General features: G+C 44.5%; 1 protein-coding gene across 2 annotated transcripts in view; it reads left to right on the top strand.

The window, feature by feature from the left end:
- The window catches only part of PRMT9 (protein arginine methyltransferase 9), a 249634-nt gene that overhangs the window by 81132 nt on the left and 142358 nt on the right, over nucleotides 1–26144 (top strand). For both annotated transcript variants that reach the window (XM_069242627.1, XM_069242628.1), the window contains one exon: nucleotides 15080–15182. In XM_069242627.1, coding sequence (XP_069098728.1) covers nucleotides 15080–15182 — 103 coding nt within the window. The remainder of the gene's footprint in view (nucleotides 1–15079; nucleotides 15183–26144) is intronic.

The following is a 26144-nucleotide window of genomic DNA, read 5'->3' as shown; positions in this document are numbered from 1 at the left end:
GAAGAAGAAAGAAAAACATTGCACAGGTAAGGCCTGGCGCAGCCTGCTTGGTCATTCTTATAGTAATATCCTTTGACCATAAGACAGATCAACAACATTGTTATGTAGTACATAACACACAGTCATCTTTGTTCATGGGAGAAGACCCAACCATTTTCCCCACACCTTTGCATGCTTATGGGGACAGCTCCTCGCCTCATAGACTGATTTTTCTTGGCTTGCACACCAATCAACTCTGCGCCTCCATTTCTGGAGGGGCGGCCCACTGGAATAGTTCCAGGTGACTGCAGTGTCTCTCTTGGCCACCAGCATGGCGGCACCAACAAACGTACGATCGGCTCTTGTTCCTTCCAACTCCTCCATTGTGCCCAGCAGGACCAGTTTTGGGGACATCTGTTGCTCCCTCCCCAACACTACATTCAATTTGTAATTTATCTTACTCCAGTACACCTGTATTAGCGGGCATGTCCCTTGCACACCGTGGACACTAAGCAGAGGGTACCGGAGACCCGCCTGATATAGCCGGTCAGGGGAAAGATATGCCTGTACAAAAAGTAGAGCTACACCGTATGTAGTCTTGCAGACACCACCAGTATTCTGAGCGCCATTAGCGCTTCCACCCAGTCGGCCTCCTCCAGGGGTCCCAACCAGCCCTCCCATTTGTCCCTGATGTGGTTTAAGTTGCATGGAGCGTTGTTAATTAACATCTTGTAGATTTGGGATACTCTTCTTTTTTTTTTTTTTTTTTTCCCCCCCAGGGCTCCTATTAGCAGCTTCTGTACCTCGGCACCGAGTCTGTGGGGGACAAGTGCTTGCCCAAAGCAAGTCGGAGCTGGAGGTATCTGAAGAACTGCGTGCGGGAGAGTTGAAAGTCAGTTTGAAAATCTTGAAAGGATCGCATTGCACCCCTCTTCTATACATCCCCCAATCATGAAATGCCCACGAGGACTCCATTTCGCAGACCCTCTCAATGCAGGCCGATTCGCTCAGCCATTTGCCATGCCACAGTGGAGTTTGCTGGGTGATGACATTTTTCCATCGAGTATGCGGCAGTGCCGCTCCCCATGCAAGAAAGACCGCTTTGGTCACTGGATCCATCTCTCGTGGAAGTGGTGAGCCATAAAGAAGATCTAGAATACGTGGAAAGCACAGTGTGGTTAGCTCTAGCTGATAGACCGGGTTAGTCCACCCCCCATTAGACCAGTCATACACCACCTAGAGTTGTCGCTAAGTAGTACAAGTAAGGGTTACCCATACCCATCCGCCCATCAAATACCGCCCCTCTGGCAGTGCTGCAATGCTATCTGGTGTCTTGCACCATACCAGAGGAATGAGGTGGTAGTTCGCTCCAGTGCATGGAACCAGGAACGTTGGATCAAGAACGGAAAGTTCGGGAGCGCATATAAAATGTGCGGTAGTACCTTCATCTTATATAAGGGCCACATGGCCAAGGATGTTCAATGGCAGTGCTTGCCACCTTTGTAGGTCCAGTTTGATTTTGGACAATAGTGGTGCCAGATTTAGGGTCCATGTGTGTTCCGGAAGGAGGGCCACCCATATACCAAGGTATTTAAAGCTGAGCCGGCGAATGGGCACCACTCCCTGCCAGTCATAGCAAGCTTGCGACAGTGCTAGTGGCACCAACATCGATTTGGCGGGGTTTATTTTGCAAAATATTCCTGGAGTGCTTGTTTCAGTTGTTGGACATGAGGTTTGTGTTGCAAGAACCATGCGTTTGTTCGCCACCTAGGACGGACCACCGCCTGAGCGGGCCCCACAACAAATCAGAGTGGCGCATGGTCAGATATCCAGCACGGTAAAATTTCAACGTGCGTGAGGTGGCGGCAATCTGTGGCTGGCAATAAAACAAGGTCAATTCTAGATTGCTTATGGTGTGCTGCCGAAGTATGTGTGAAGTGACGGTGCCGTGTGAGCCACATCCTCCTCACATCACATAGCCCCGTGGACGCCAGCCACCCCAGCAGTCTGGCAGCCGTGGCCCTCCTGTGGGCCGATGGTGACCCTGCCACGTCTAACATGGGTTCGGGAACTGCATTGATGTCTCCCCCTAACATGGTGGCTCCCCAGGGTAGATCTAGGAGCAGGCTGGTAAGATCTTCCAGAGTCCCGCGCAAGGTTGCAGACAGGCCGTATACACTAATGGCATAGATCGTGAGGCCTTCAACTTTCCGAGTCAGGGCCACATATCGCCCCTGTGAGTCCCTTCACACCTGGGTAACCACCAAAGGAAATGAGCGGTGGAGCAGTATTGCAACTTCCCTCAAGCCGCGCACAAACCTGGCATGGTATAACCTGTCAAAGCCCTTACAGGCCAGGAACGGCAGCAGTCCCCTAGGAGATGAGTCTCCTGCAGCATGAGTATGTCAGATCGGTGGCGGTGAATGTATGTGAGTACATCCGTGCACTGCATCTTGTCTAGAAGACCATTAACGTTCCGTGAGATAATATGTACTGGGCTCATTCTCTCTGTGGGTGTCTGGAAACCGAAGTTCCACCCGTGGGTCCTCCCGGGTATCCTTTGGGTCCCCCACCAGTTGAGTAAGCGTAGTATCTTGTGTGTCGTACTTTTTTGCTATACAGCAGCGTATGCCGACCTTCCTGTGCATTTGTTATAATAACAAACAATGAACCTAGACAACAATAATGAATGACTTGTTACATGGCCTGAACTCCCATCCCAACCCATACTTCCCCCAAGAAGCATCTGTCGCCCTTATAAAACATCTTACTCTCTAACACAGCGAGTTTTAAACCCCAATCTAATGGGCAGTGGTGGACCCTTCCATAGTTTCAGATTAAAGAGCGTTGGATATTAGGCAGTTATAGTGTAATGTGTGCTCAGTTTGGGTTGTACTCGCCCTCTACTCCCTCCCTTCCCATTATTTAATTTACAGCACCGGACTCAGGACTGAAAGGAGTCACTAGCTGCTTCCAAGCGCTCAGGTGTCAGCCCCTTTGCCCACGGCTCACCCTCCGCTCCACCAGGGCCATTGCTTGCCGGATGTTCCAGTAGAGTCTTTGGAGTGGTACTGTTGGGGCCCCCGAGCCCCACTGCACCTTTCGCCTCCTGGAGCGCATGCGCTGCCGCGGGCCCAGTGGCCGTCTCCACTGACAGTCCATTGGTAGCCTTTCTCAAGTCTGTCGTGGGCCACCATCGAGGGGCCCAGAGGGATATATTTGGTTATCCATGTCCATGCCGCCGTAGGGTTCTAAAAAAAAAAAAAATGGGTCTTATTGTCATGCACCACTTTGAGCCTTGCAGGAAAAAGAAGACGGTAGGGTATCTGCATCGCTCTCAGTTTCTGCTTGACTTCCGTATAGGATCGGTGTTGCAATTGAACATCTCTCGTATAACCTGGAAATATAAGGACGTTTGCTCCGTCGCAGCACAGATCCCTTTGGAGCGTGCCTCCTGTAGCACCGCCTCCCTGTCTTTAAAGTTGAAGAACTGAAGTATCACCGGTCTTGGCGGGGAGCCCGGCGGCAGCTTAGCCTGCAGAGCCCTGTGGGCTCGCTCTTCGGTGAACCATAGCATGAGGCGATCTACAAGCATCCAGGATCTGAACCAATCCTCCAAGAAAGAGGCTATAGAGGAGGCTGCTGTGTTCTCTGGAAGGCCTACAATATGAAGGTTATTGCGCCTGGATCTGTTTTCAGTGTCTTCCGCCCTGCGATGTAGTTCTGATGTACAGGACACTTGTGATTTCAAGGCGATCATTTCATCTTCCACAGCAGATTTTCTCGATTCTGCTTCTGTGATCCGAGCAGTGGCATTGTGGAGATCTTGGTGCACCAGCGCCACATTGACCCTGACCTCCCCAATTTTGGCTTCTACCGCTGTCTGGGACGTCTGGATGGCCTGAAGAATGATTGCCAGGTCTCCAGCGGGTAGCGATTCCCCGCCAGAGCCACCAGTTCTCAGACCTGAGTTACGCTGGGCCCCGTAGTAAATTGATGCATGTGTGTTTGTGCCGAGGCGGTCTGCGCCGGCTTGTCCTTGCTCATTATAGCTCTCTTAGGACACAGTTACCTCAGCAGCGGATACTACCGGGCCCCAGCCAGGACCGCTCTCCCTTCAGTGAGGTTGGCAGGGTTCTCTGCTATGGGACCCCAAGCCTCGGCCCCCAGTGTACGATCAAGGCCTCTCTTTACAGCCCTCCTTCAACAAAAGCTCACTTCCATACACTGTCTCACCATGAGGCAGCAGCGCCTCGGTCAGTAGCAAGACGCATATAGTCACTGCTGCTTCACCTGGCCTCACCGCTCTTCGACCTGCTGCATTCCTATCTCCAATGGCCGGGAGATCGCATTTCCGCAGAGCTCAGTCCACGTTGCCTGAAGTGATCTGCTCACTCGGATGTCTTGCTGCGGTGCGGCCACTCCGTTTCGTCAACCGCGCCGCCTCGCGGTCCACACTCCGCCCTTCGGTGCAGCCAGGCCCCAGGGGTACTCCAAAAGGGCCTGGGCATAGATTCAGGACCAGCAGCGGCCCTCGCCCCGTGGCCCATGCACGCACCTGGCCTGGCTGTATCACTCCCGGATGTCACAGTCCCGTGTCGGCCCACCAGCACTCTCCAGCTTCGCCACCTCCTCACCTTCTGCTCGCAGCCACCCAGTTCTCCTTTCTTGCGGGGTGTCCTCCGCACTGTCCTGGTGGCAAATGGAGAGCTGTTTGCTTTAACCCCTCGGGCCCCAGCACTGCCGTCGGCTGGACAATGGGCTGGAGGATCCAGGCCCAGGCTCTGCCACAATCTTCTTCCCAGGCCTCACGCACACACCCGGGCTGGCCGCCTCACCCTGGGATCTCGCAGTGTGGCCCGGGTGCCCCAGTCCCGGGCCGGCCCGTCACTGCCTCTCACCCGCTCCACCTCTGCGCCCTCCGCTTACCACCGCCCAGTCTGCCTTTCCTGACGGGCGGCTTCTGCACTAGGTGGAGAGGCTGCTCCCTTCACTTCTCCGCCGGGGCCTTTCGAGGCCTCAGCACAGCCGTCGGCCGAGCACATCTGTCAATGGTGCCTGCCCGCCATTTTAGGCGCGGTCTGCCCACCCCTCATCATGGCCGCTCCCAGGGGCACCGCTTTTCGAGCCAAACGCTCCTCTGGCGGCGGGTGGTCCCCCCGCACCAGTCTCGCTCGGGAGTTGGGGCTAATTGGCGCTACATAAGGCGGATGACAGAGGGGTCCAGAGCACTACGAAAGTGCGACCACTATCTTGACGCTTGCCCACGACCCCTTCTGCAGATAAGGTCTTGATTGTGCATCTTGAACACTAGTTTGGACCATGTGTGACACTTCTATGTTCCGTAATGAATTTGCCTGATCATACTTGAAACTAAATATGGTTCAGATTCTGCTTTTTGATTTGTTTGTCATTTAATTTGGCATTCTAGTTTTCTAGACTTAAATTAGCACCTCTAGTTTACCCTCTGTTCAATTACGTGCTTTCCTAACAAGAACTAATCCAGATTCTGTTCTCAGTTTAGTTGTGTCACTTTTTGGTTCATTGTATCTGGTTGCACTTTTTCTTGCAGGGAGCTTAAGAGGAGGCTTAAACTGTTTCACTTTCCCGGTGATATAGTTAGCTCAATCCTCTTATTTGTTTTTTATTTAAATTGCTCTTTACTGATTTACAGATTGTGATACATTCTAGTATTACCATTGGCTTACTTGACATGTTTGAGTGGTTACTTGGATCCATCTTTTCATGGACAAATTTTACCAGGTCTACCATCCATCTCCCAGAGTCTTGCTGCTGAGAAAACTGATAGTTCTATATAGACCTCTTTTCCAAGGATTGTGCCAGTTTTTTTAAATTTGCTAGTAGACTTACAATTTTGGAAGTAAGTCCCAAAATACATACTTTTGGTTTTAGCTAGGTCCTACTTGCAAGTCCAATCCGTGGTGTGTTGTGATCTGTCTACCAGTGTCTATGCCAAAACATGGCACCATCTTCTTTGCACCTGGGGGCAGGGTGATGACAAGGTCATGCTTATAGTGTGCAATTGTACTAGATTAAATTATGTCTGATGGACATGGTTATATTGCAGACGTTTTTGAGGCGGGTGCTGTGGGACACATGACTTGTGTTTTGTAGGTCTCAAATCCATTTAGTATCTATCAAGTCTTTCCCAAACTCTACATTCCCTTTTATTCTTGGAGCCTCTACGTTCTTCTTAGTGTTTCTTATGACCTTGTAAACTGCATTGCTGTGATACGGCACCTTTCCCCATGTGAACAGAATCTGTGTCATATCTATTTCTGGGTTGCACCCCCGCCCATTGGTGTGCAGTTGCTTTGGTTAGTGCTGTGTAGGCCAGAAACTGTGCTAGAGGTGCCCTGAAAGCTGCATTCAGTTTCTCAAGTGTTATTAGAGTATCTGTGTTGTAGTGCACACCAATTGTGGTTACTCCAGCTCTATTCCAAGCAGCCTTAAACACTATCTTTGCTATTGGACTAAACCTATGGCATGCCAAATGGTAATTTCAGGATGTAGGTGCCCTACTCTTCAGGTAGCAATTCCAGTTGGACTTAAAAGAGCTGTAGTAGGTCGTGTCCAATTTGGCGCATCCAGATATATTCCTGGATATCCAAAGGCGCTAATTCTCCGTACACATACACAAGTTTTGTGGTGGTACCCGGATCGAACCACCCAGACAAACACAGCTACTGGGCGGACAGATAATCTGATTCAAGGTCCGTAACACCCAGACCACCCTAGTCCAGTGACAAATATATCTTTTTCAAGGCCACCTGTCTCTTGCCTGACCTGCTCCAAACTAACTCAATGCCTCCAGCAGCAGTGCCAACCCCCCCTTGCAATCTCTTATATGTATAAGATGTTATTGGAAAACATTGAAATGACTTGTATACCTGCTTATCCATAAACCCACTTGTTCACCATTCCCCATGCACATCACAAGCCTGTGGCTCCATTACCAAAGCAAAAAGTGCAGAGAAACGGGGCGCCATTGTCTCATCCTGTGCTGCACTGATCAAGCATTGGATATAGGGCTGCCTGTTTTAGTGCAAGCCATTGGCAGGGAGCACAGTCATTTTATCCACCTGATGACGGTGAAACTAAAACCCATTTATTGTTAGACCAACCACAGAAATTCCTATTCTAATTAATCAAAAAGGATTCTTCCTATGTGTGGACACTGCTGCTTCTTTATTCCATTTGGGGTGGACACTGTAAATGACGTGGAATAATCTGCATACTTTTTTTTTTAACATGTCTTTATTGAGAAAAGTACAGTGCTGAACATGACATGAGAAAGCATTTGATTGCAATACAGACGTTATTACAAGACAACAGTCCCTCTTCTCAGGAAAGACGGTGGCACTATAACATCTCCCAGGGTCAGCTGTTGTCCCTCTCCCAGTATCTGCATACAGTAAGGGTGGTAGTACTACTACCTGGGATGAATGCACTTTGGTGCTGATGGAGCAACTGTGGCAAGACATGAAGTATCCTGTTTGCCAATACTTTTCCTAAGATTTTACAATCCAGATCTAACACAGGGAGGGGACAGTATGACACTACATTGAGTAGATTGAGGTCCATCTCCAACACTATGACTAGAAAAGCTTCTCTTGTGGTTCAGTGGAGTTCATCTCTTACAAAGGCTGTTGATTTTAAGTCTAGAACGTAGTTAGGCAGCTGCCCCGGAACATCCTGTAGAATTCCAAGGGACCAGAGGTCGTGCCTGTACTAATTTTCATCATGGCTAGTTTAATTTCGTCCAGTGCAAACAGGGAGTCTAAGGAAAAAGGTTGGCATGGCAAGGCAGCTGAGCTTATGCATTGTGCATAGTTTCCCCACACTGCCCTGCATGGCAGTTGCTTATTCCCCATGTAATTATGTAGGTTGGTGCATGGGCTGTGGGTTTTCATTTGACTATGCATTTAACATGAATAATTGGGTACGCTCTTCTGTAGGACATGCCAAAACATGGCTTTGCTGACTTTTTGGCAGGTCTCCTCGGCAGGGCACCTCCACATGCAGTATTGCATGGACATTGCCACTGATCACAATTGGGTCTTGCACGCAGCATGCTAGCAATGATGTAATGTATCCTAGGTTTGCCATTTGACCCACGTTGGGACAATAATGCCCTACCAAATGAAGTATGCTGTCATCTATCTGCTCATGTAGACAGGCGTACTGCCCCATTGTATCCACTTTCCAATCCACTATCTGTTATGATATCCCTGGACTTAAACGTAAGTGGACCTAATGTGTATATGCAGACAGTGTTGTGCCATTAAGCTGCCCGTTCCTTTTGCATTGCAGTTTCATCTTGTCCCTCTCATGCCATCCTCGCATTCCATAATTTGTTCCAGTCACATGGTGGCTGCTGGCAGAGGAAGAGAAAAAACATTCCCTGAACATAAACTTCCCTGGGACAAGTTTGCAACTACCCTGTAGCCATTTTCAAAACTCAGTTGTCCCCAACTGACTATTTGTTATTAAAGCCATGTCCTATCACCTCTTTCCCACCCACCCCCTTTCCTCCGACTCTTCCTCCCCCACTTCCCTCAGAGTAAAAAAAAAAAGAACCATCATGGCCTACTGCCATAAGGGGGGGAAATATTTCTGATCTGCTGTTGCCCCAGCATCCCCGACCAGTTGCCTCCAATCCAGTTTATCCCTCATGAACTCAACCTGGTATCATGCTGTTTGACACAATTTACCATGAATGTATAATTGGCTATATTGGGTCACCTGCCTCCTATCTGTTATTTTGGGAAAGTCCTTGTCAGTCTCTACTGGATCGTCCTCTTCATCTGTTCCTTGCTTCGATAGCTTCTGCAGTGGCACTACCAGTGCCATAGCCTCTTTATATCCAGCTGCTGCCTGGAGAGAAGTGGGTATTCGCTCTGCGTTGTTTGGTTATGCCTAGTAGGGTGTTGTGGCCTCAAGTTCAAATACCCTCGCACGCGCTATTCGCCTCTCTCGTTTCTGCTCAAGCCCACACCTCATTATGGTCGGCAAAGAAATAGGCCTGCTTGTCCAACATGATGTTCATCCTCTCTGGGAACAGAAGCATTTTCCTCAGCTTCACCTTAACCAACCAGAAGGAGCTCTTTGCTTGTTGTATTGCTGTGGTGCAGTCTGGAACTAGCCGAAATTCCAAATTGTGCATCACCAATGGTGTTGGATGGTGTTTTGGTCCCACAAGTGTAATAGTTTGGCTGTGATTATTGTGTGTGCTATGCCGGGCCTAGGGGAATATGTTGGGACTCAACGCATCTTTTCAACTGCAAAGAAGCTGTTTAGTCCTTCTGAGCCCAGGGTCTTTCTGATCCACTCTTCTAAGAAGGCTTCTTCTTTGCTTTCCTTGCTCTCTGGAAACCATGAAAGTTTTTTCCTCCGCATGTTCAGCCCTGTACTCGAGAAATCTGACCCTCTCCAAAATATTCACTAGAACTGCACTTAGCTCGGAAATCTCTGGTGGTACCTCTAACACACAGTTTTCAACTTTGCTTACCCTGTCGATCAGTTTCCTTTTATCTGCTCTCAACAAGGTAAGGTCTGATGTCACAGAGTCTATTTTCTATTCTAGCATTATTTTTGCATCCATTATTACCATAAGAATAGAGTCTAGCATAGTAGTGCTTTCCAGACAGCCATCTCTGCCAGCCCAATATCCAGGGCACTCTGGGCTGGTAAGACTGGGGATCAGGCAAGGTCTGACACGTGCAGCCTTTCCCTACTCATGGTTGGTCCATATTGGTGCTGGGCACAGCATTAGGATCCTTCTCTGTCGAGCAAGTATCACCATTTTTAAGATCCAGGTCCCCTGCTACATAGAGAAGTCCTCGGCTTGTTACCAGCGGTGCCAGGCCACCCACCCTCCTTTGCCCACTGCAGCACACTGCATCAAGTCTTCACAAAAGTCTTGGGGGTGCATCGCTCCCCACTGAAGGACCTGGCATTCCTACGCCCAAACCATAGTGATTATTTTTGATCCCAGGTTGTTTACGCCGTTGTTTAAATAACTACTGCCTTGTTGGTGTAATAAACTGTTCATGGACGCATGGACTAAAACGTAGTTAACTTCACCTGCCTGGGTCCTTCACGGCTGTAGCATTCCCTAGAGCAGCATTGTGTAGGGCCAGCCAGTGCCCTCTTCTGACAGCGCTCCAGGGTAGGCAGCACCCTATCAAATCTCACAACAGTCCTGTCCAGTTAGTCCCCAAGTATTAGCATGCTACCTCTACCATCCCCAACACTCCCAAAAGGGCCCCTGTCTAAACATCCTGTAACTACCTTTGCTTTCTGATGAACACATCCTAAAACCTTCAATGTGAGATGATTTTTCATTCTGTGGTGAAAGTCATTGAGATGTTATGTTTTCAAGTCTTAGTTGTGGCGCCTCAGTAACCATAATACAATTTAATTGCCTGTTGTTTCAGGGCCATGGAAGATAACCCCAAATTGTCAGAAACAGGGTAGTCTGTCCTCCACATTAAATTTCCAGGATTCTTAAAAATATTGAGGGTTGGAACTGTAAGTCACGAAAAGTATATTTGATTTGATCTAAGAAAGGCTTATTGACCATTATAAACTCTTGAGGTGTCTACAATGGCTGTGAACAAGTTTGTCATATTTTGGTTCAAAATACGTCAAGACAAAGTGTTGTACGTTACATTTTGTTTTTGAGGGATGTTCTCCAATAGCTGGATCAAAATGTTAAGAGTAATAGTTGTGTTGCTTGCCTACAGTTTCTTCATATTATTTACTGTGATTGTGGGAAAATCCAGCATTCTTTCCAAACCACTTCTCTGTGGCATTCCCTAATTAATAAATAAGACAGCTTTATTTTTTTTTTAATTATTTTTTGATGAGTAGTATTTTCTAGAACTAAGTAGTCTGCATATGGCTTATAGATGGTAAGTGGATTAGATGTTCTGTTTACTTTGCGTTGTATCTCTGAAATAGAACAGCCCTTATTTATCTGGATACCACAACTGTTTCCAAGTCGAAGGAAAGCATAGTATCAAGGTATCACTAAATTTCTTTCCTAAACCTTAGAAGTACTCGCTGAGCAAGAGACTCCCAAGAACATACTTTAATTTAATCCAACTGCCTTGATGAATCAACCATTGAGCAAAACGTGCAAAAGGTGTTGGGTGGTCAGATGTTTGACTAGATACCTAGGGAGGACAATGAAGCACATGGAGTTAAACCCACACCTCCTTCATCCAGCACTAACTTGATCCCTCAAGTGGAGGACATTTCTGAATCCATTTCAAGAACTCTGGAGGCTACATCTGCAAATTTATAGGAAGAAAGAGAAGTACGGGGAAGAGATTACTTGCTGATGCTTTGTATAATTGGCCTTGAATAAGGTGTATCTGATGATAGAAAGCACATTTCTACTGAACAGTCTTGTAATTATGGCAGAAACTGAAGCAGCAGAGGTTTTACAAAAAAAATAGATTATTGGACAATCCTTGTTATTGTGAGTTAGATTATTCTCTGTTGGTATGATTTGGTATGAAACCACTCCTGTCTCACAGGTGTTTATATTATTGCACTCTTGAACGTAGCCGTAATCACACCTGTTTGCACTTTTAAAGTACCTCATCTGTGGTGTGAGAGGCATTTTCATAGAGAAGCAATAGGGATTGATCCACTAACTCTTCCTGCTGTAGTATGTCATATCATTGTTCATTTGGAACTGCTGTTATGCAACCAAGTGCTTTCCAACAACCAAAGCAAACATTATTCTGTGGCAACGGGCAAAAACAAAATTTTGCCACCACCACTGAGGCAGAATGAGTGTATCTAAGAGAAAAGCAAGGGTTCTGGAACGCTTTCTTGTATTATCTGTCGTAATCCTTTGCCCTATTATCAAGTACAGAGGATGGTGGAGGGACGTGGTCTCCCTTTTGTCAAGAATGGCAGTGGCTACTGCTTGCTAAGCCAATTTCCTATTCGCTGGAAGAGTTCTCATTTTAGAGTTTTGTGCTTATGCAAGATTCTAAGATGTTCTAGGGCAACTGACTCACAAAGCACTGTCGTCGAAAGATCTCCCACGGGACCGCACCTGCAACTGATCACCTGTGAGACTCACCTGAATACTACAACCCTTCGGCTTCCTCACTCCTGCATATGTATACTGACAAACAAAAACAAAACTGTAGAATATATTGTGCCGAGTGAGGCCGGAAGGCCGGGGGGGTGGGGGTTAAAATGAGGTGAGAATTTAATTTTTGACCAGCAGTAGGTTGTTTGGTAGGTCACAGTTGACAGACGTGGCATAGAACCAGAGCTATCATGACAGTTACAGGAGAAATGACACCGCTAACTACTCCATGAAGGGCCAACACTGCTACTTGCTCGTCCTGCTCACTGTGCAGATGTAAAATGAAAGCTCTGGTGAGTGAAGCTTGCACAGCTTCTGTCCCTGCTGTTTCTGTTTGAATAGTGATACTCCTAAAGAGTCCACTTAGTGTGAATGAAGTGGTATAAATTCATTACATTCGTTGTCGAAGCCTGTGGTGGTTTCCTGTAGTTACAGTCTATACTGACAATATGTTAATTTTCTCCTACAAAAAGAAACACATTTCAATTCTCTGTGGAGGCCTGTAAAATTGTGGTTCCTTCAGATGTCAGCTTGACAGGAGTGCAAAGTGTTGAAGGCAGATGCACCTAGCTGAATACACTGTTAGCACATCTTGTTTCTGCCTCCTGATAGATTATGAGCAACAACTAAATGTTGGACAGTGCACTCATAGATTTTAAGCAAGGACTTCTGGGTTTCTCTCCCCAGTCGCCGTGGCAGATCAGAAATTTCCAGTTTGCCCCTCAAATTGCCTGAGGTCGTCTCTTCCAAGGCATGCCTATGGATGATTTGGCAAGAACGTCCTAAACATATTTCCTGCTCTTGTCAGGTGTTCTGAAATTGTTAGCTATAGCTACAGCATCTTTGTATGTCTGACTATTTTATTTCTCTTATACACTATCGTAAATAGGGTGATAGTTTTAGACCCTTACTTACCATTGCTGGACTTAACAGCTTTGAAGAACTCAGCCTTTGCCTGTTGAACGTTTACAGCCCATGCATGCATAATTTTAGTTATCTTTTACTCCATGCGTGGCAGAGAAAGGAGTCTAAGATGACACTGGTAACTACATTCCATGACTGGGTTTATTATTATAATAATATTTGCGAGGGATCTTTGTTGCAAACAAAACGTAACTTTTGTCAAGTTCTTGCCAATAAAACAGCTCAGTTGGTGTCCATTAAGTTGATCAGAAGGGAGGGTGGGTGCTGTTCTCTGTCTGACTCTGAAATGCATATCCTTTTTCACAGAAACATTTTGGTGCACTGTCCTTATTATTTGACAATGGTATTTTCTGGATTTCCAACTCATTTAAAAGGTGATATAGGTTTTTGTTGATCCATGGCAGTAATCTGAGCTGGAGACATCCTGTACTGTAATTAGATATCATTCCACCTGGTCTCCTTCATTACAACATAGGAGTTGGAAAGTGTTATTGTTTTTGCGAATGAATGGTTGAAAGACTGATTGTAGAGCCCAATAGCTACCTCCAAAAGTGGGGTGAATTCAGGATTATATTAAGGTGTAGGATGCCAACAAACATGTTTTTATTTGTCACAGAAAAGTTGATTGGCTTCATTAAGAAAGTTGAATGGATCTTGTCCGCCACAGAGAGCCCATGGAATATCGGGTAGCCTAAGTAGGTGAGCAGAAGTGGAGTGAAGGAAACAGGAGTCTTTAAGGCAATGCTGAATGAAAACAAGGCCATTTTGTTCATGACCCTGTGGCTGATAGTGAAGCACTCAACATGATTTTGTTGCTGATTGGCAGCCAGTGAGGATCCAAAAGTTGTTTAGAGACATATATTCCTTGTGGGATATTTTAAGGAGTAGCCTGGCAGCCGAATTCCGAGTGATTTCGGTCTGGCCCACCATATATTTGGTACTTGTCATGAAAATGTACCGGATAAGCTGGAACCTGAGGGTGTACCACACACACTATTTAGGGCTTTGCATTTTTTCTGTTCTGAAATTGAAGGTGTCCCCATTCATTCTTGAAGCTAAGCATCATGCATGTTTTTCTAGAAAGCCATTTTAGTTAAGAAGATGTGTAGGGCGGCTAAATGCCTAACTTGTGCAACTGCATTAATACCTGCTTAAGAAATTACTAGCCATTACGTAAAATCAAGACAACCGTGTTATGCAAACTTTTCTCAGTGGTTGTGTCATCTAGGTTAGCTGCTGGATTTGTCCAGAATGGCTTTTGCGGCATGGGTACACGGATCCTAACTTGAGGTTATGCGGCATCCATCCACCAGTATCTACACTGCTCTAATCTGTTTTCAGTAATTGGATGTAGGAATAAAGAAGTTTTACTTTTATGACTGATTTGATGTTATAACTTCCCCCCTCTCCACCCACCCACAGACTCCTCCAGTGTAGGGTATACATACAAGCCTTCGTCATGTATGAATTAAGTGTGTGTGTGTGTGTGTGTGTGTGTGCAGAGTTTACCTGGAAGTGGATGGGCCTGGCATGAACTGACTAGAACATATGCCGTGTGTTTCCTTAATTTTTTGGAAGCCTTTTTCAGTTTCACTGCAGTGTGGTAGATGTTAGCCTTGGGATTCTAAGTGTCATGTCCCTAATTGTACATGCAGGAGGGTATCAGAAATGGAATAAACGGGGAACATATATCATGGCTACTCAAGGAAATAAGCTATAACTATGTATTAAATAATTGTGAAGGGCAAGTGGTACCTCTTCAGTGTGTATAGTCTGTAATGGTGAATAGAGATACTGTATATATTTTTTTGCTTTATTGTTACTAAATGAGGGTATGAGGATGCTGAATATTTGCATAGTATCGCAAGCAACCACAGTCCTATAGTTTTCTTTTCTTTCAATGTTTTTTCTGTTTACTGGCCCCATATTGTGATGTGACAGAGGTCTCAAAATAACTTGATGTTCCATTTAGAGCAAGAAGCATACGATAGACTGCGCCAGTGGGCCTTTTAATCTAAGACATTGCATATGACTTCGCAGAGTGTCGCTGGTTGTGACGGAGACCGTTGATGCAGGCTTATTCGGAGAAGGAATTGTTGAAAGTTTGATCCATGCTTGGAAACATTTGCTTTTGCAACCAAAGGTAAGTGAGTATTTAGTGGTCTAAATGTAAATACAACTAAGTGATTGTTGCTTAAGGCTATGTCTGATGGAAAACGTTTAGCTTAAAAACAGTTATAAGAAAAGTAGTTGATTAAGAGAAATCTAGGTTCTCTGAAGGGGAAGATCAATTGATGAGGTTTTAGATTTGTAACTAAAAGAGGTTTTATTTTTCAAAAGTGTTAATAAGGATTCAATCGGGAAAGCATCATTCTTTCCTGGTTGCACATCAGAGACTCTGTCTAAGGTTTTCAATTATGCGAATGTAGGTAATTATAGGTGTGTTTCAAACCCAGGTTAGAGGGCATGTGACCGGTCCCACTGGGCATTTTGTTCCGTTAATGGAGGACTCCTGCTTATCAAAAAGTGTGCTGTGCTCTGGTCAGTATGTGATGCACATGTGGCACGATGTAATGTCGGTGAGGGGTAGTGGTGCGATCCTCATCTGATGATTCTTCGTCTGGGATAGAAAGTAGGTGGCCTTTTGGGGTTTTCAAGGGACAGTCATTCATTATCTAATCCCATGCTTGTGTGTGTTCAGGGCTGCACTGTCCCTTCTTACCTGTTATATTTGCAACTTCACATTCCCCCAGCATAGTCAATTCTCTTCTCAAGCCTAGTAGTGTAGGGCCCGTAGGTTATTTCCAGAACATGGGAATATGTTGGCAGGCCAGTATTAAAGCGATGTCTGCAAATTTGGAGGTGATGGTGTTAGTATGGGGTTTGGGAATCAGTCCCAGTATGCAGACACGGGGGGTCCTTTTTCAGGTTGCACCAGTTAGCGGCATTTATAAAGGCCATCACGATGTCCTAGTATGACATGAAAGATGGGAAATCCCAAACTGTGTGGTAAGTCTATCCCTTCTAGATGGCATCTGGGACAGGCGGCCTATGTCCCTGGGAACATTCTCTTGATTTGCTTAGGTGTCAGGTATACTCTGTGACGATAACAGTACTATATTAATTTAAAACAAGCATTATGAGAGGTGCACTTCGTTTATAAGGGTCATCACTGTGTCCCAGTATGGTGTGAGAGTCTGGCAATCTCAAACGATGTGGTAAGACTTCCCCATCTAGATGGTAAACTGGGATAGGTGGCCTTTGCTCCCGAAAACATTCTGTCGTAGTTTGGCTCTTGCTGTGGGCAAGACTGCTAGTTTAAGGATGACAGTACTTATGTTTGTAGGCAACTATGCCAATCCTACAACAAGTTGCAACTGTCGTTCTAACCGTCCCAGGTTACAAGCAGCACCTCACCAAAAACCCTAACAGTAAAAGGTGATTTGTGGCAGCCTTTACGCATGGACTCTAGAGTGCGAGATCTCAGGAAATCTCGTGGTTAAACGGAGATTACCCCTTTCTCACATGAACAACATGTCTCAATCAAACACACAGGCAATGAAGGAGATGCTGTAAAAGCTTAATAGGTTTTTAATAAAAAAACTTTAATCTACGATACTTTCCAAGGGCTGCAATGATGAGGATAATGAACAGTGCACAAAACAGAATTGTGAAGACGAGAGTCATTAGCACCAAGACCCCCACCATCTTGCAATAACATAAAACGACATGAGATATGATATATGTCCTAATACCCTAACATGATGAACCTAACCTAAAGAGAGCTAGGTCTGATAAACCTAATCTGCCAATGCTGTGTCCCTGGGAAGAGCCCCCCTACCCTTGTTACCTTGGAATGAGGTCCCTAGATTAGACTCTGTGGGGACACGAAGACTGGTTCAGTGTCAAGACGACGTGCAACATCGTTAGCGTCAATGGCATCTGGTAGGAATCCCTCTGACTATCTGTGTGAGATGATCTTAGCACAGTGGCACTGATAACATGAAACTAAAACATTAGACTAACTAAAAACAATGCAGCCATCTTGGAAAGATATAATTAAATTAATGTGCTAAAACAGAGCAGACTAAGTAGGGTAAAGTACCTGGGTGAAGGGGGCGCGAGTCTACAAGCCAGAAGGCTAAGCTAACTCCTGCTTCCCATTAAAACAAGATAGGATTCACTACAGTTCTGTTGATTTGCTTAGGCGTCAAGTATACTAGTATTGTATTAATTTAAAGTGAGTGCTGGAGCGCTGGGGCCCCAGAAAATTCCTATTCTCCAGTTAAGGGGTCAACTACCACCAGCGTTTGGGGGATGAGACAACATCACAAACTCTTACCCTCTGAGGTCGACTGAATCTTTGGACTTGACAAAGAGTGTAGCAGTCCGACTCATTCAATATCAAATCAACGACATATCTCAACCAACACTAAACACCATAACAATTTAAATACTAAATCAAACTCCAGACAGAATAAAGTTTTAAATCCCCAAATTAATGTCATGTAAATGGTGTGCAAAACTAAGGTATAGACATACATGAAAACCATAGGCTGACCAAAATGTTTTAAAAGATTCAACCTACTGAACATCAATACTGTTAGACACTCAAAAAGGGTAATATAGATGCGCAATAATACAATATGATCATTATTACCAGATTTCAAAGGAGATGATGGTGACATCAGTAAATCACCGAAATACAGTTTCAACAATCAAAACTCATAGCTGGGCCATCCTTATCACTAACCAAAATTGGGACTAGCATGTGTGGAAACGGGCTAACACATGCAGGCAACAGCAAAAATTAAAGGAAGACAAAAATAATTTGGTAAGCATCTAACTAGGGCAACTAACTCTAAAAATAAGCTAGGGTAAGTGACTAAGCTAAAAAAGGAAAACAATAAAACACATTTAGTTATATCTCTCATCGTGGGACAGCATACAAGATGATTCATCAAGCAGGGCAGTCACCATCTTCTGCTGTCAGTTGATAGCAGCATCAGGATGGAGCTGAACAAATGTTTTACCATTGCTGTAAAAAAATGAATCTTAAGGCCTAATCAAATCAAGAAACCCAAATGCACATTAATAAACCTATCACTCACCTTACAATTCAAATCATATGTGCAAAGCAAATTATTTAATCTCAAATAATATTCATGTTATGTCAAAGCAATTTTAAACACATTTTTCTTCACGCTAGTGGAATTCATTTAATTCAGTACAAGTGTGTTTAATTCATACCTATTTAATACTCATAATTAATAGATCTACCGTTTCTCAACTAAAAATACTTTCATATTAATATTCATAAAAAATGCACACATTTATGAATACACAATAATTTCATGTTAAACGTGGTGTTAAAATACAAATGTTAGGCACAAATGTCCATCACAATTTAAACGTGTACATTTTCATTTCTACGTTATTTCCTTTGTTAGGCTTTTGAATCTACAAATTTATTAGCTGCCATATGCTACTTCTCTGCCACTAGTTTATTAATAAAATTAACTCTTTCTCTTGAGCATTATGGGAGGTGCGAGGGGATGACTTTGGACATCATCCCAGTCTTTGTCCATCAATTCCCACCCTAAGTTTGTCGCCCAATATTCTTGTAAGGGGGAGAGATTGTGACCAGCTTGGGAGAATACTGTTCTATAGTGAAGTGTGATTGCCTTTTTCTGGCCTGTTGTAGTGCAGATAGTTTTAAGGCAAGTGTGCCCTGTGGGTTCCAGCAATCCTCTACTCCACATCCACTTTGTAGCAGCTCCCACTCCAGTGCAAAGGAGAAAATGGTTGTTTGTGGGGTGGGTGAGGGACTGTGGGGAGGGGGGCAGAGATGTCAAACTCCGTCACTAGGTCTGGAAAACCAGTCTCCAATCGTTGCTATACTTCTTGCTCCCAATCACATAGTCCAGTCCATTGTGTGTGGGAGGTAGGGCAGAATAAACAGGAGGAGATCTTCAGTGTAGGGAAGTGTCGTCCTGATGTGTTGCAGAGCCCATGACCACACAAATTGAAGGAAGAACAACAAGGGTCCCTTGAGTCCTACTTGGGGCAGAGGACGTGGCATAACGAGAATTCTGCCAGGGTAGCCAGACACTAGGGTTCCCACAGCGCACGTCCACATACACCACCTGTACTCTGAGCCCAAGTTTAGTGTGGAGAAATATTTTGGTCATCTTGCAAATGCCTAAAGTGGGTAGGATTAGCCTGAGCACATTAACCTCATTAGTTAGGGCGTCTCCGTAGGTCATTCCCTCATACTAGCTTGTGCCAGAAATAAATGAGGCAACTCTAGGCACCCACTTCAGAAGACCACAAGGTGACTGAACTTGCTGTCTGAGATCTGTGAAGAGCCTAAAAGACTGGACCTCACTCTTGTACCCAAGACAAAGAAGTGCACTCCAGGGATCATAACACCGATCTCCTGGTAAATGTACAGGGGCACAACAAGCTACAATAGGCCTTTTCCTTCAACTGCCCAGCTGACCAGTGGCCACGGGACCTTAACTGGACCCATCTCTTTCCTCTTTCTACCACTGTGTGAGGCTCAAAGTGTTTCCCATGAGGTCCCATGGGGCTTAAGAAGTGTACGCCTGTGGTGGATTGGTACATAAAGGACTAAAGGCAGAAGGTAAATTGTCTTACCAGTGACCAGGACGAATCTGGTTAGTGTATCCATCCCATGCTCCATCGCAGTCGGCATCAGATTGCACCTAGGTGTGCTTTTCTACTGCAACCATTTACAGCCGTTGCCACTTTGTGCTTCTTGGTGCCATATTTTACTCCAAAAATTTAAATATTCCTATCTCTGGTTCCCCTTACTGGATTTTTGTTATGTTGGTGTCACTTGGTTTATTAAGTTATACTCTTATTTTTTCTGATCCGTTTTGGGATTTTATTGTTTTGCATTTTGACTTCATTACTGTTTTAGTACACCATAAATACGTTACACATTGCCTCTAAGTTAAGCCTGTCTGCTTTGTCCCATAGCTACCAGGGGGAGAGCTTTAGTTTATTTAGTGACTTTAGTGGTTCACATTGACAATTACTTGATTGTCCAAATAAATAGAACATTTGAATTGCATTCTGTCCAAAAGCCTCGTCACACCCCGAGGGGAAACAAATTCCAGAATCAAATACGAAGAGTTAGCCTGTGTGTGAGTTCTAGAAAGGTTTTGAGCATGTATTTGTGGGACAGAAGTGTAACAGTTGTTAAACTTTAGTTTTTTCCAAAAATCATAAAGTATACCTATAATAAAAACAGGAGACATCACATAAATATATTTTTTACATAAAACACTTTAATGCTTGATTAAAAAGAGACAATAATCCTAATGGTGCTCCTTAAAATCACAATAGTGTAAACAAATTGAATAAAAGTGACAAGTGCATAAATGAGCTGTGCAAAAATTATTCCCTCAAGATACAACCTATATCCTGGGACAGTATGGAGACCCTAAAAACTGGCACTAAAAACCCCCACCAGAAACCTTGCCATATGAAAACACATAGAAGGAGTGGATAAAAACTGTAAATATAAAACACAGGCCTAACCTGTCTAAGAATTGAGCACAACAGGAGGGGTCTTGTATACTTGAAACAAAGAGAAGCAAACCTAGGGCAGATGAGAACAGCATGTAGTGTATCACAAACTGAAACTTTGTCACATATACAAAGTGGTAATTCAGATAACTTATTTCAGTACCCAGTCCTAAACAAAAACTGATGGAAAATACTCCATCTAAAATAGGTTAGGAGGCGGCGATGGTAAATTGATAACTCCCAGAGAAGATACGACTTGATCGCACTCACAGTTTTCGTCATGATACAGGCGTGCACGGACTGCTTGGTTAAGGCTGCGGGCTCTTGTTCAGCTGCCATCCTAAGGTTAAATGTCTGCCTAATCCAAGCAATGTCTTTTTGTCCAATGCCCTCAGGTTCGATAAATAGATCTGGTCTTCTTAAATCCCTAAGTGTGCATTTAATATAATGGAGTCAAGGTATAAGAAATCCATGGTCTAGGGACACAGTCCCTGAGTATTAATCTTTTAAAATATAGCTCCTCCTTTAACTAGACTGAGCAGCAGAGTATAAGTGGCCGCAGGCGAATCAAATCTGTGATAAATTCATACCCAGTTCTTCATGAATGATTTCCAGTGGGCTTTCTGTGCCAAGGACTACAAACTTCTTCAACATTTATTTTCAGTTACCTGAATGCTGTCCAGAGTTGCATGGTCCCAAATTTCACTGCCAAATGTGGCCGTAGGAATGCATTTGGCTGTGTAAACCTCTAACATCTGTTTTAGGGGTGTACTCCCCAGGCGTCTTGCAAAGTCATTTACATCTGACAAGGCCCTCTCTAAACTCCCTACATTTTTCTTTGAGTGGCTGCCAACTTAAACTGGAGTTCAGCAGAATCTCATCAGATAGCATCAAAAGCTTTAAGAGCGCTGTTGTCAGATGCTTAGATCTAAACGAGTATTAAAATCTGTCTGACTAACGCAAACCATGTCTGTATTAAAAGACTAAGGGAAAAATTGTCCACCCTACTTAAAGACTGACCCTGAGCTGTAAATCTAGTTTACTTAGTATTTTTAGGACCTATGGCCATAAAATTAGATTTACTATAGTTAGTTGTAGGTCCTACTCGTCCATAAAATCTGTAAATAAATACAAAAGTCGCAGTAGGCTTCTGGCTGTACAGGCAATTAAAACTGCATCCTCTATAAAAGCACAGGAATGGGTCTACCGCCCACTTTGGGAACGTCCAGGCCATCTTTAGACAACAGCCCTTCCAAACGGTTGATATACATAATAAATTTAAAAAAGGGGCAAGGATGAAGCCCTGTCGTACAACTCTTATTTAAATTAAAGGGTTGTGTACATTCATCTGACCACATCGGTCAGGCCAGCATGGACATCCCTCAAAAAAGTGACAAGGATTACATGAACCCCCATGGGTCCCAGCTCAGCCCAGAGTTTATCTCTGTTAACTTTGTCAAAGGCTGAACTGAGATTCATGAAGGCCAGATGAACTGAATCCCTTCTGGCCATGGTGTATTTAGAAATCAAAAGATACAAATTTAGGTTCTGCTCTATCGTTCCCTTCCCGGGTCTAACTCCATATTGCAGCTTAGATAAGACTTCTTTCTCACTAGCCCAACTAGACAGTCTCTCTCATATAACTCTCCCAATTATTGTAACTTCAATGTATATAAGCGACATTGGCCTGTAACAGGCCAAATTATTTCTGGGTCCTTTTTTTTTTTTTTTATACACGGGGACTATTGCTGACTGGTACCAGGAATCAGGAAATGAACCGGGAATGGCTGCATTAATATGCAGAGTTATAAATGGGGCCCACAGTTCAACTAGGGACTTCAATAAATCTCCTGGAACCCCACTGACCCCTGGGGCCTTGCCCTGCAGCAGAGAAAGTATAGCATCTCTTATTTTTTCCCAGCTGAATATGAGCTTGTCAACCCCAGTAATAGGCTGAGTGGGGGGCACAGGACAAGCATTTGTTCATATTAAAATTACATTTGAACATTAACAAAACCCAAAGAAAAACGGGCAAATCTGAGACGATCATCTTAGATTTACAGTCCAATTTAATTTAACCAGAGTAGCTAAGCCCCCTCTGGCTCTCACACCCGGAGAAGGGATCCCCTTTATACTAAAAGATACATATCCATTTAGGTTTATCTCTCCTTTTGGATCCCATGTTTCCTGCAGATTATTATTATCTTGGTAACAAAGTACCTGAAGCCAAACAGGATTGCCTCATTTTCCCTGCACCCCTGCTATATTCCAGCTCAGGACTTTGAGCACCCTCATTGTGCTGCTGATGCAATCGGGAGCAGTGGGGTTGCTACAGTTATCCAGTTAATCTTACTCATTCAGCCCACTCATTTGCTCAAACCTGTTACTCTGGGGTATCTGGTCACTCAAGGAGTGACCAACACTCAGAACTGGCCCCCCACTAAAATGAAAATCCTGTTCCCCTCCCCGCAACCCCTTCTTACCCTCAATGGTGTCTTAAAAAAAAAACGAGAGGTAGCAGCATAATCTTACTTAGGGGGGGTTTATTGGGCAAAGACACATTTAGGATAGAACCAGCCCTATATGAATTTGAAAAATTAACCACACCGCAGTCCCATTCCTGCATCTTTGGGGTATTCCGGATCCAACCTACCTTTCTAACCATTATGATTTAATCAAACATTTACTGCCTCACTAAATTGGGAAACTTCTCCACTAGCCAATGCACCACCTAATTTTTGAGTTGAGCATAATATTCTGTATCAGAATGCTTTAATGAGGTAATATTGGCCAGAACGAGAACATATGGTTCACAAGCTGGGGGAAGATGAATGGTAACATCCCTGTGGAAAGGGGCTAAGGAGTTGTGAGCCTTTTGAGGGGGACACACCCTGGAACCATGTGACTCCTTGCTTCTAAACTGGGTAGCCGGGGAAGATTTCCCTCCACTCTTCTTACAGGGGATATATTATCTTTCACCTGTGACATCGTTGGGGAAGGTAGGGGACCACCAAAAACCAGAGTGTTATTAACCATAGGCCTGCACTCCCCCAGATGATCTAACAAGTGCGGCAGAATATTACTCTCCTTACCTCCTGCTGCTGCGGAGACACAAGGGTCCAGATTAGGGGATACTATGGGGGAACATTATAACACCATGGTTTGCATCCGCTCATGCAACGTCCCCATAGACGTGCCAAGAGCCCCCACTGTTGTCTCCAAATTGGAAAATTCTTTGATTAAGGTCATCGAATGCTGTTAGAATCCTACATTTCATTTTCAGATGAAATTCCTGTGAGCTGCTCTTAGTATGTGGTGAATTCCAAGTGCGCCTTTTGGTCCTACAAGATTTAGTATTCACAACAGCCTGATCTTGTAAAGGCAGCCCCCTATTTCCTTTTTGCCTCCCCCTCATTCCCACCATCTGTGGGTAATTTTCGTGAAGCCTTTGGGCATATGGGGTAGTGATGGTAGCTATCCCTACAACCTTCTCAGTGGCAGGTGGAGTCGATGTTTGTGAAGGGATTTGCACTGCAGTGGGGGAAGGGATGACTAGTTCACTGGGGTCAGGTTCCTCCAATTGAGTGCAAGAGTCTGTTACTCATCAAGTAATTTGCTACTTCACACAAGAAATTTCCTCTGTATGTACCCCCATACTGAGTATTTGCTGCAAGGAATGCGTGCAGAAGCTGTCCTCTCGGGTTAAAATACTAAATTCACAGACTGGGCACAACAAAGAATCTAGTGGATGAGCCAACTAATGCCCTCTCAGAGTGTGCTTCTCAGGCTCTTTGACAAAAGACCCCCATGCCACAGGAGAAAGGGAGGGCCATCCAAGTTCGAGCCTGCTCAAAGATCCCCATGCATCCAATTTCTGGGGCACAAAGTGCGCAGCTTGTTGACATACTGTGTGTAAAACATTTCACTATTATGCTGCACCGAGACAAGCCTCTAACCTTCAACCACGGTTGCGGCAAAGTGCTGTTGAGGTTTTTTTTGGTCTTGGTCTAGTGTGAACAGTCAGGCCCCTAATGTTCAGTGTCCTTTTGAATGCAAATAATGCTTTATCCAAAGGCTCTCCGGTACTGGTCAGTATCGGCCATTTCTTATTGATGATCTTTTTGACACGATTACTCAGAGGAGTAAAGGTTGTCAGCCAGGTTAATCTAGTTTGTAGGTTTTGTGTGGAATCAGTCAATAAAACCTCCCTAGGAATATACTGCGGGCTCTTTTTTAGCCTGTAAAATAACCGGAGTAGGGTCATGTTGGTCCCTTAGTTTCCGACTGAGAGTATCTGAATGAGTATGAAAGTCAGAAACGTCGCCACAGTTACACCTTAATCTCAAAAACTGACCAAAGGGTAAATTGGTACTCAAGGATTTGGGATGGTGACTGTCAAATAATAGTAAATTGTTTTCATCAGTCTGTTTGTGAAAGATGGAAGCGGGAAAAATGTCATCTTTTAGTATAATACTTCAGTCCAAGAAAGCTACTTCCTCATTGGAAATGGTGGCACTGAAACGTAAATGTTGGTCTAGGGTGTTCACCCAGCTTGTTAATCTGTTTCCCTCGTCTCTCTCACCGTTCCAAACAATCAGTATGTCATCTATATATTGTCGCCATAATCGAATGTTGGAAAAGGAGGAGTGTGTAGGTTCCAAAATGTGGCGTTTTTCAAAAGTGTACATATAGAGACAGGCTAGACTGGGAGCGAAGATGCTGCCCATGGAAGTCCCTTGTATCTGATGATATAAATGTTCTTTGAATTGGAAGACATTTTCTTTCAAAGCTAGGCTAGCACATCCTAAGACAAAGCTTATGGGGGTCTTATAGGTCCAAGTCGCGGAAGTAAGGAACTCCTCGACTGCTTCTAAAGTAGCATTCTGTGGTGTATTGGTATTTAATGCCTCCACATCACCACCAGCAAATCTTTTTTTTTTTTTTAAATCTCTGGCAAAGAGCCCCCATGAGGGGCCCATCAGACATTGCAGTGCCGGTCTGACGAGGAGCAAAGCCCGATGATGAAGCATGTCACCAAATGGTGAGTAAGGGCTTCTGTTCCTGATTTAGGATACCCACAAGGACCTATGGATCTCTCCCAAACTGGGGGAAGACCCGCCACCTTTATTGTGGAACTGTGCATTCATTGTTTTGTGACTTGTATAGGAGTAGTGTGCACAGGACCATTTCCTTTATGAAATCCCCCACCACACAAGCCCTCCTTTCTTGTTTTGACCTATCTCAATCCTGCCTGTGTGGCTGTCTTGCCTAGATGTTGAAGGGCTTTTTCCAGTCACACCTCCTTTTCTCTCAGGTTAGACACCCACTGAGCTATTAATCTGTTTAAGTTGCTCTGTGCATTCTTGATGAGAGTTTTATAAGTCCTAGACGTTGCTGTCTTCGAAAGTCTCTCAGATATTACTCAATTTTCTGATGGAGAATCAGCTAGGAATTGTGAGCCCTTTCTTATATGGGTCAGTAAAGCATGGTGCAATTGTAAGAAATAGAATATTTTTGTGGGTTCTATGTTACATAGTGCTGTAAGTTG

The sequence above is a fragment of the Pleurodeles waltl genome, chromosome 1_2 (genome assembly GCF_031143425.1).
Source record: "Pleurodeles waltl isolate 20211129_DDA chromosome 1_2, aPleWal1.hap1.20221129, whole genome shotgun sequence".
Lineage (NCBI taxonomy): Eukaryota > Metazoa > Chordata > Amphibia > Caudata > Salamandridae > Pleurodeles > Pleurodeles waltl.
Note: the sequence above shows the minus strand (reverse complement) of the source record. Positions and strands in the feature narration are given on the sequence as shown.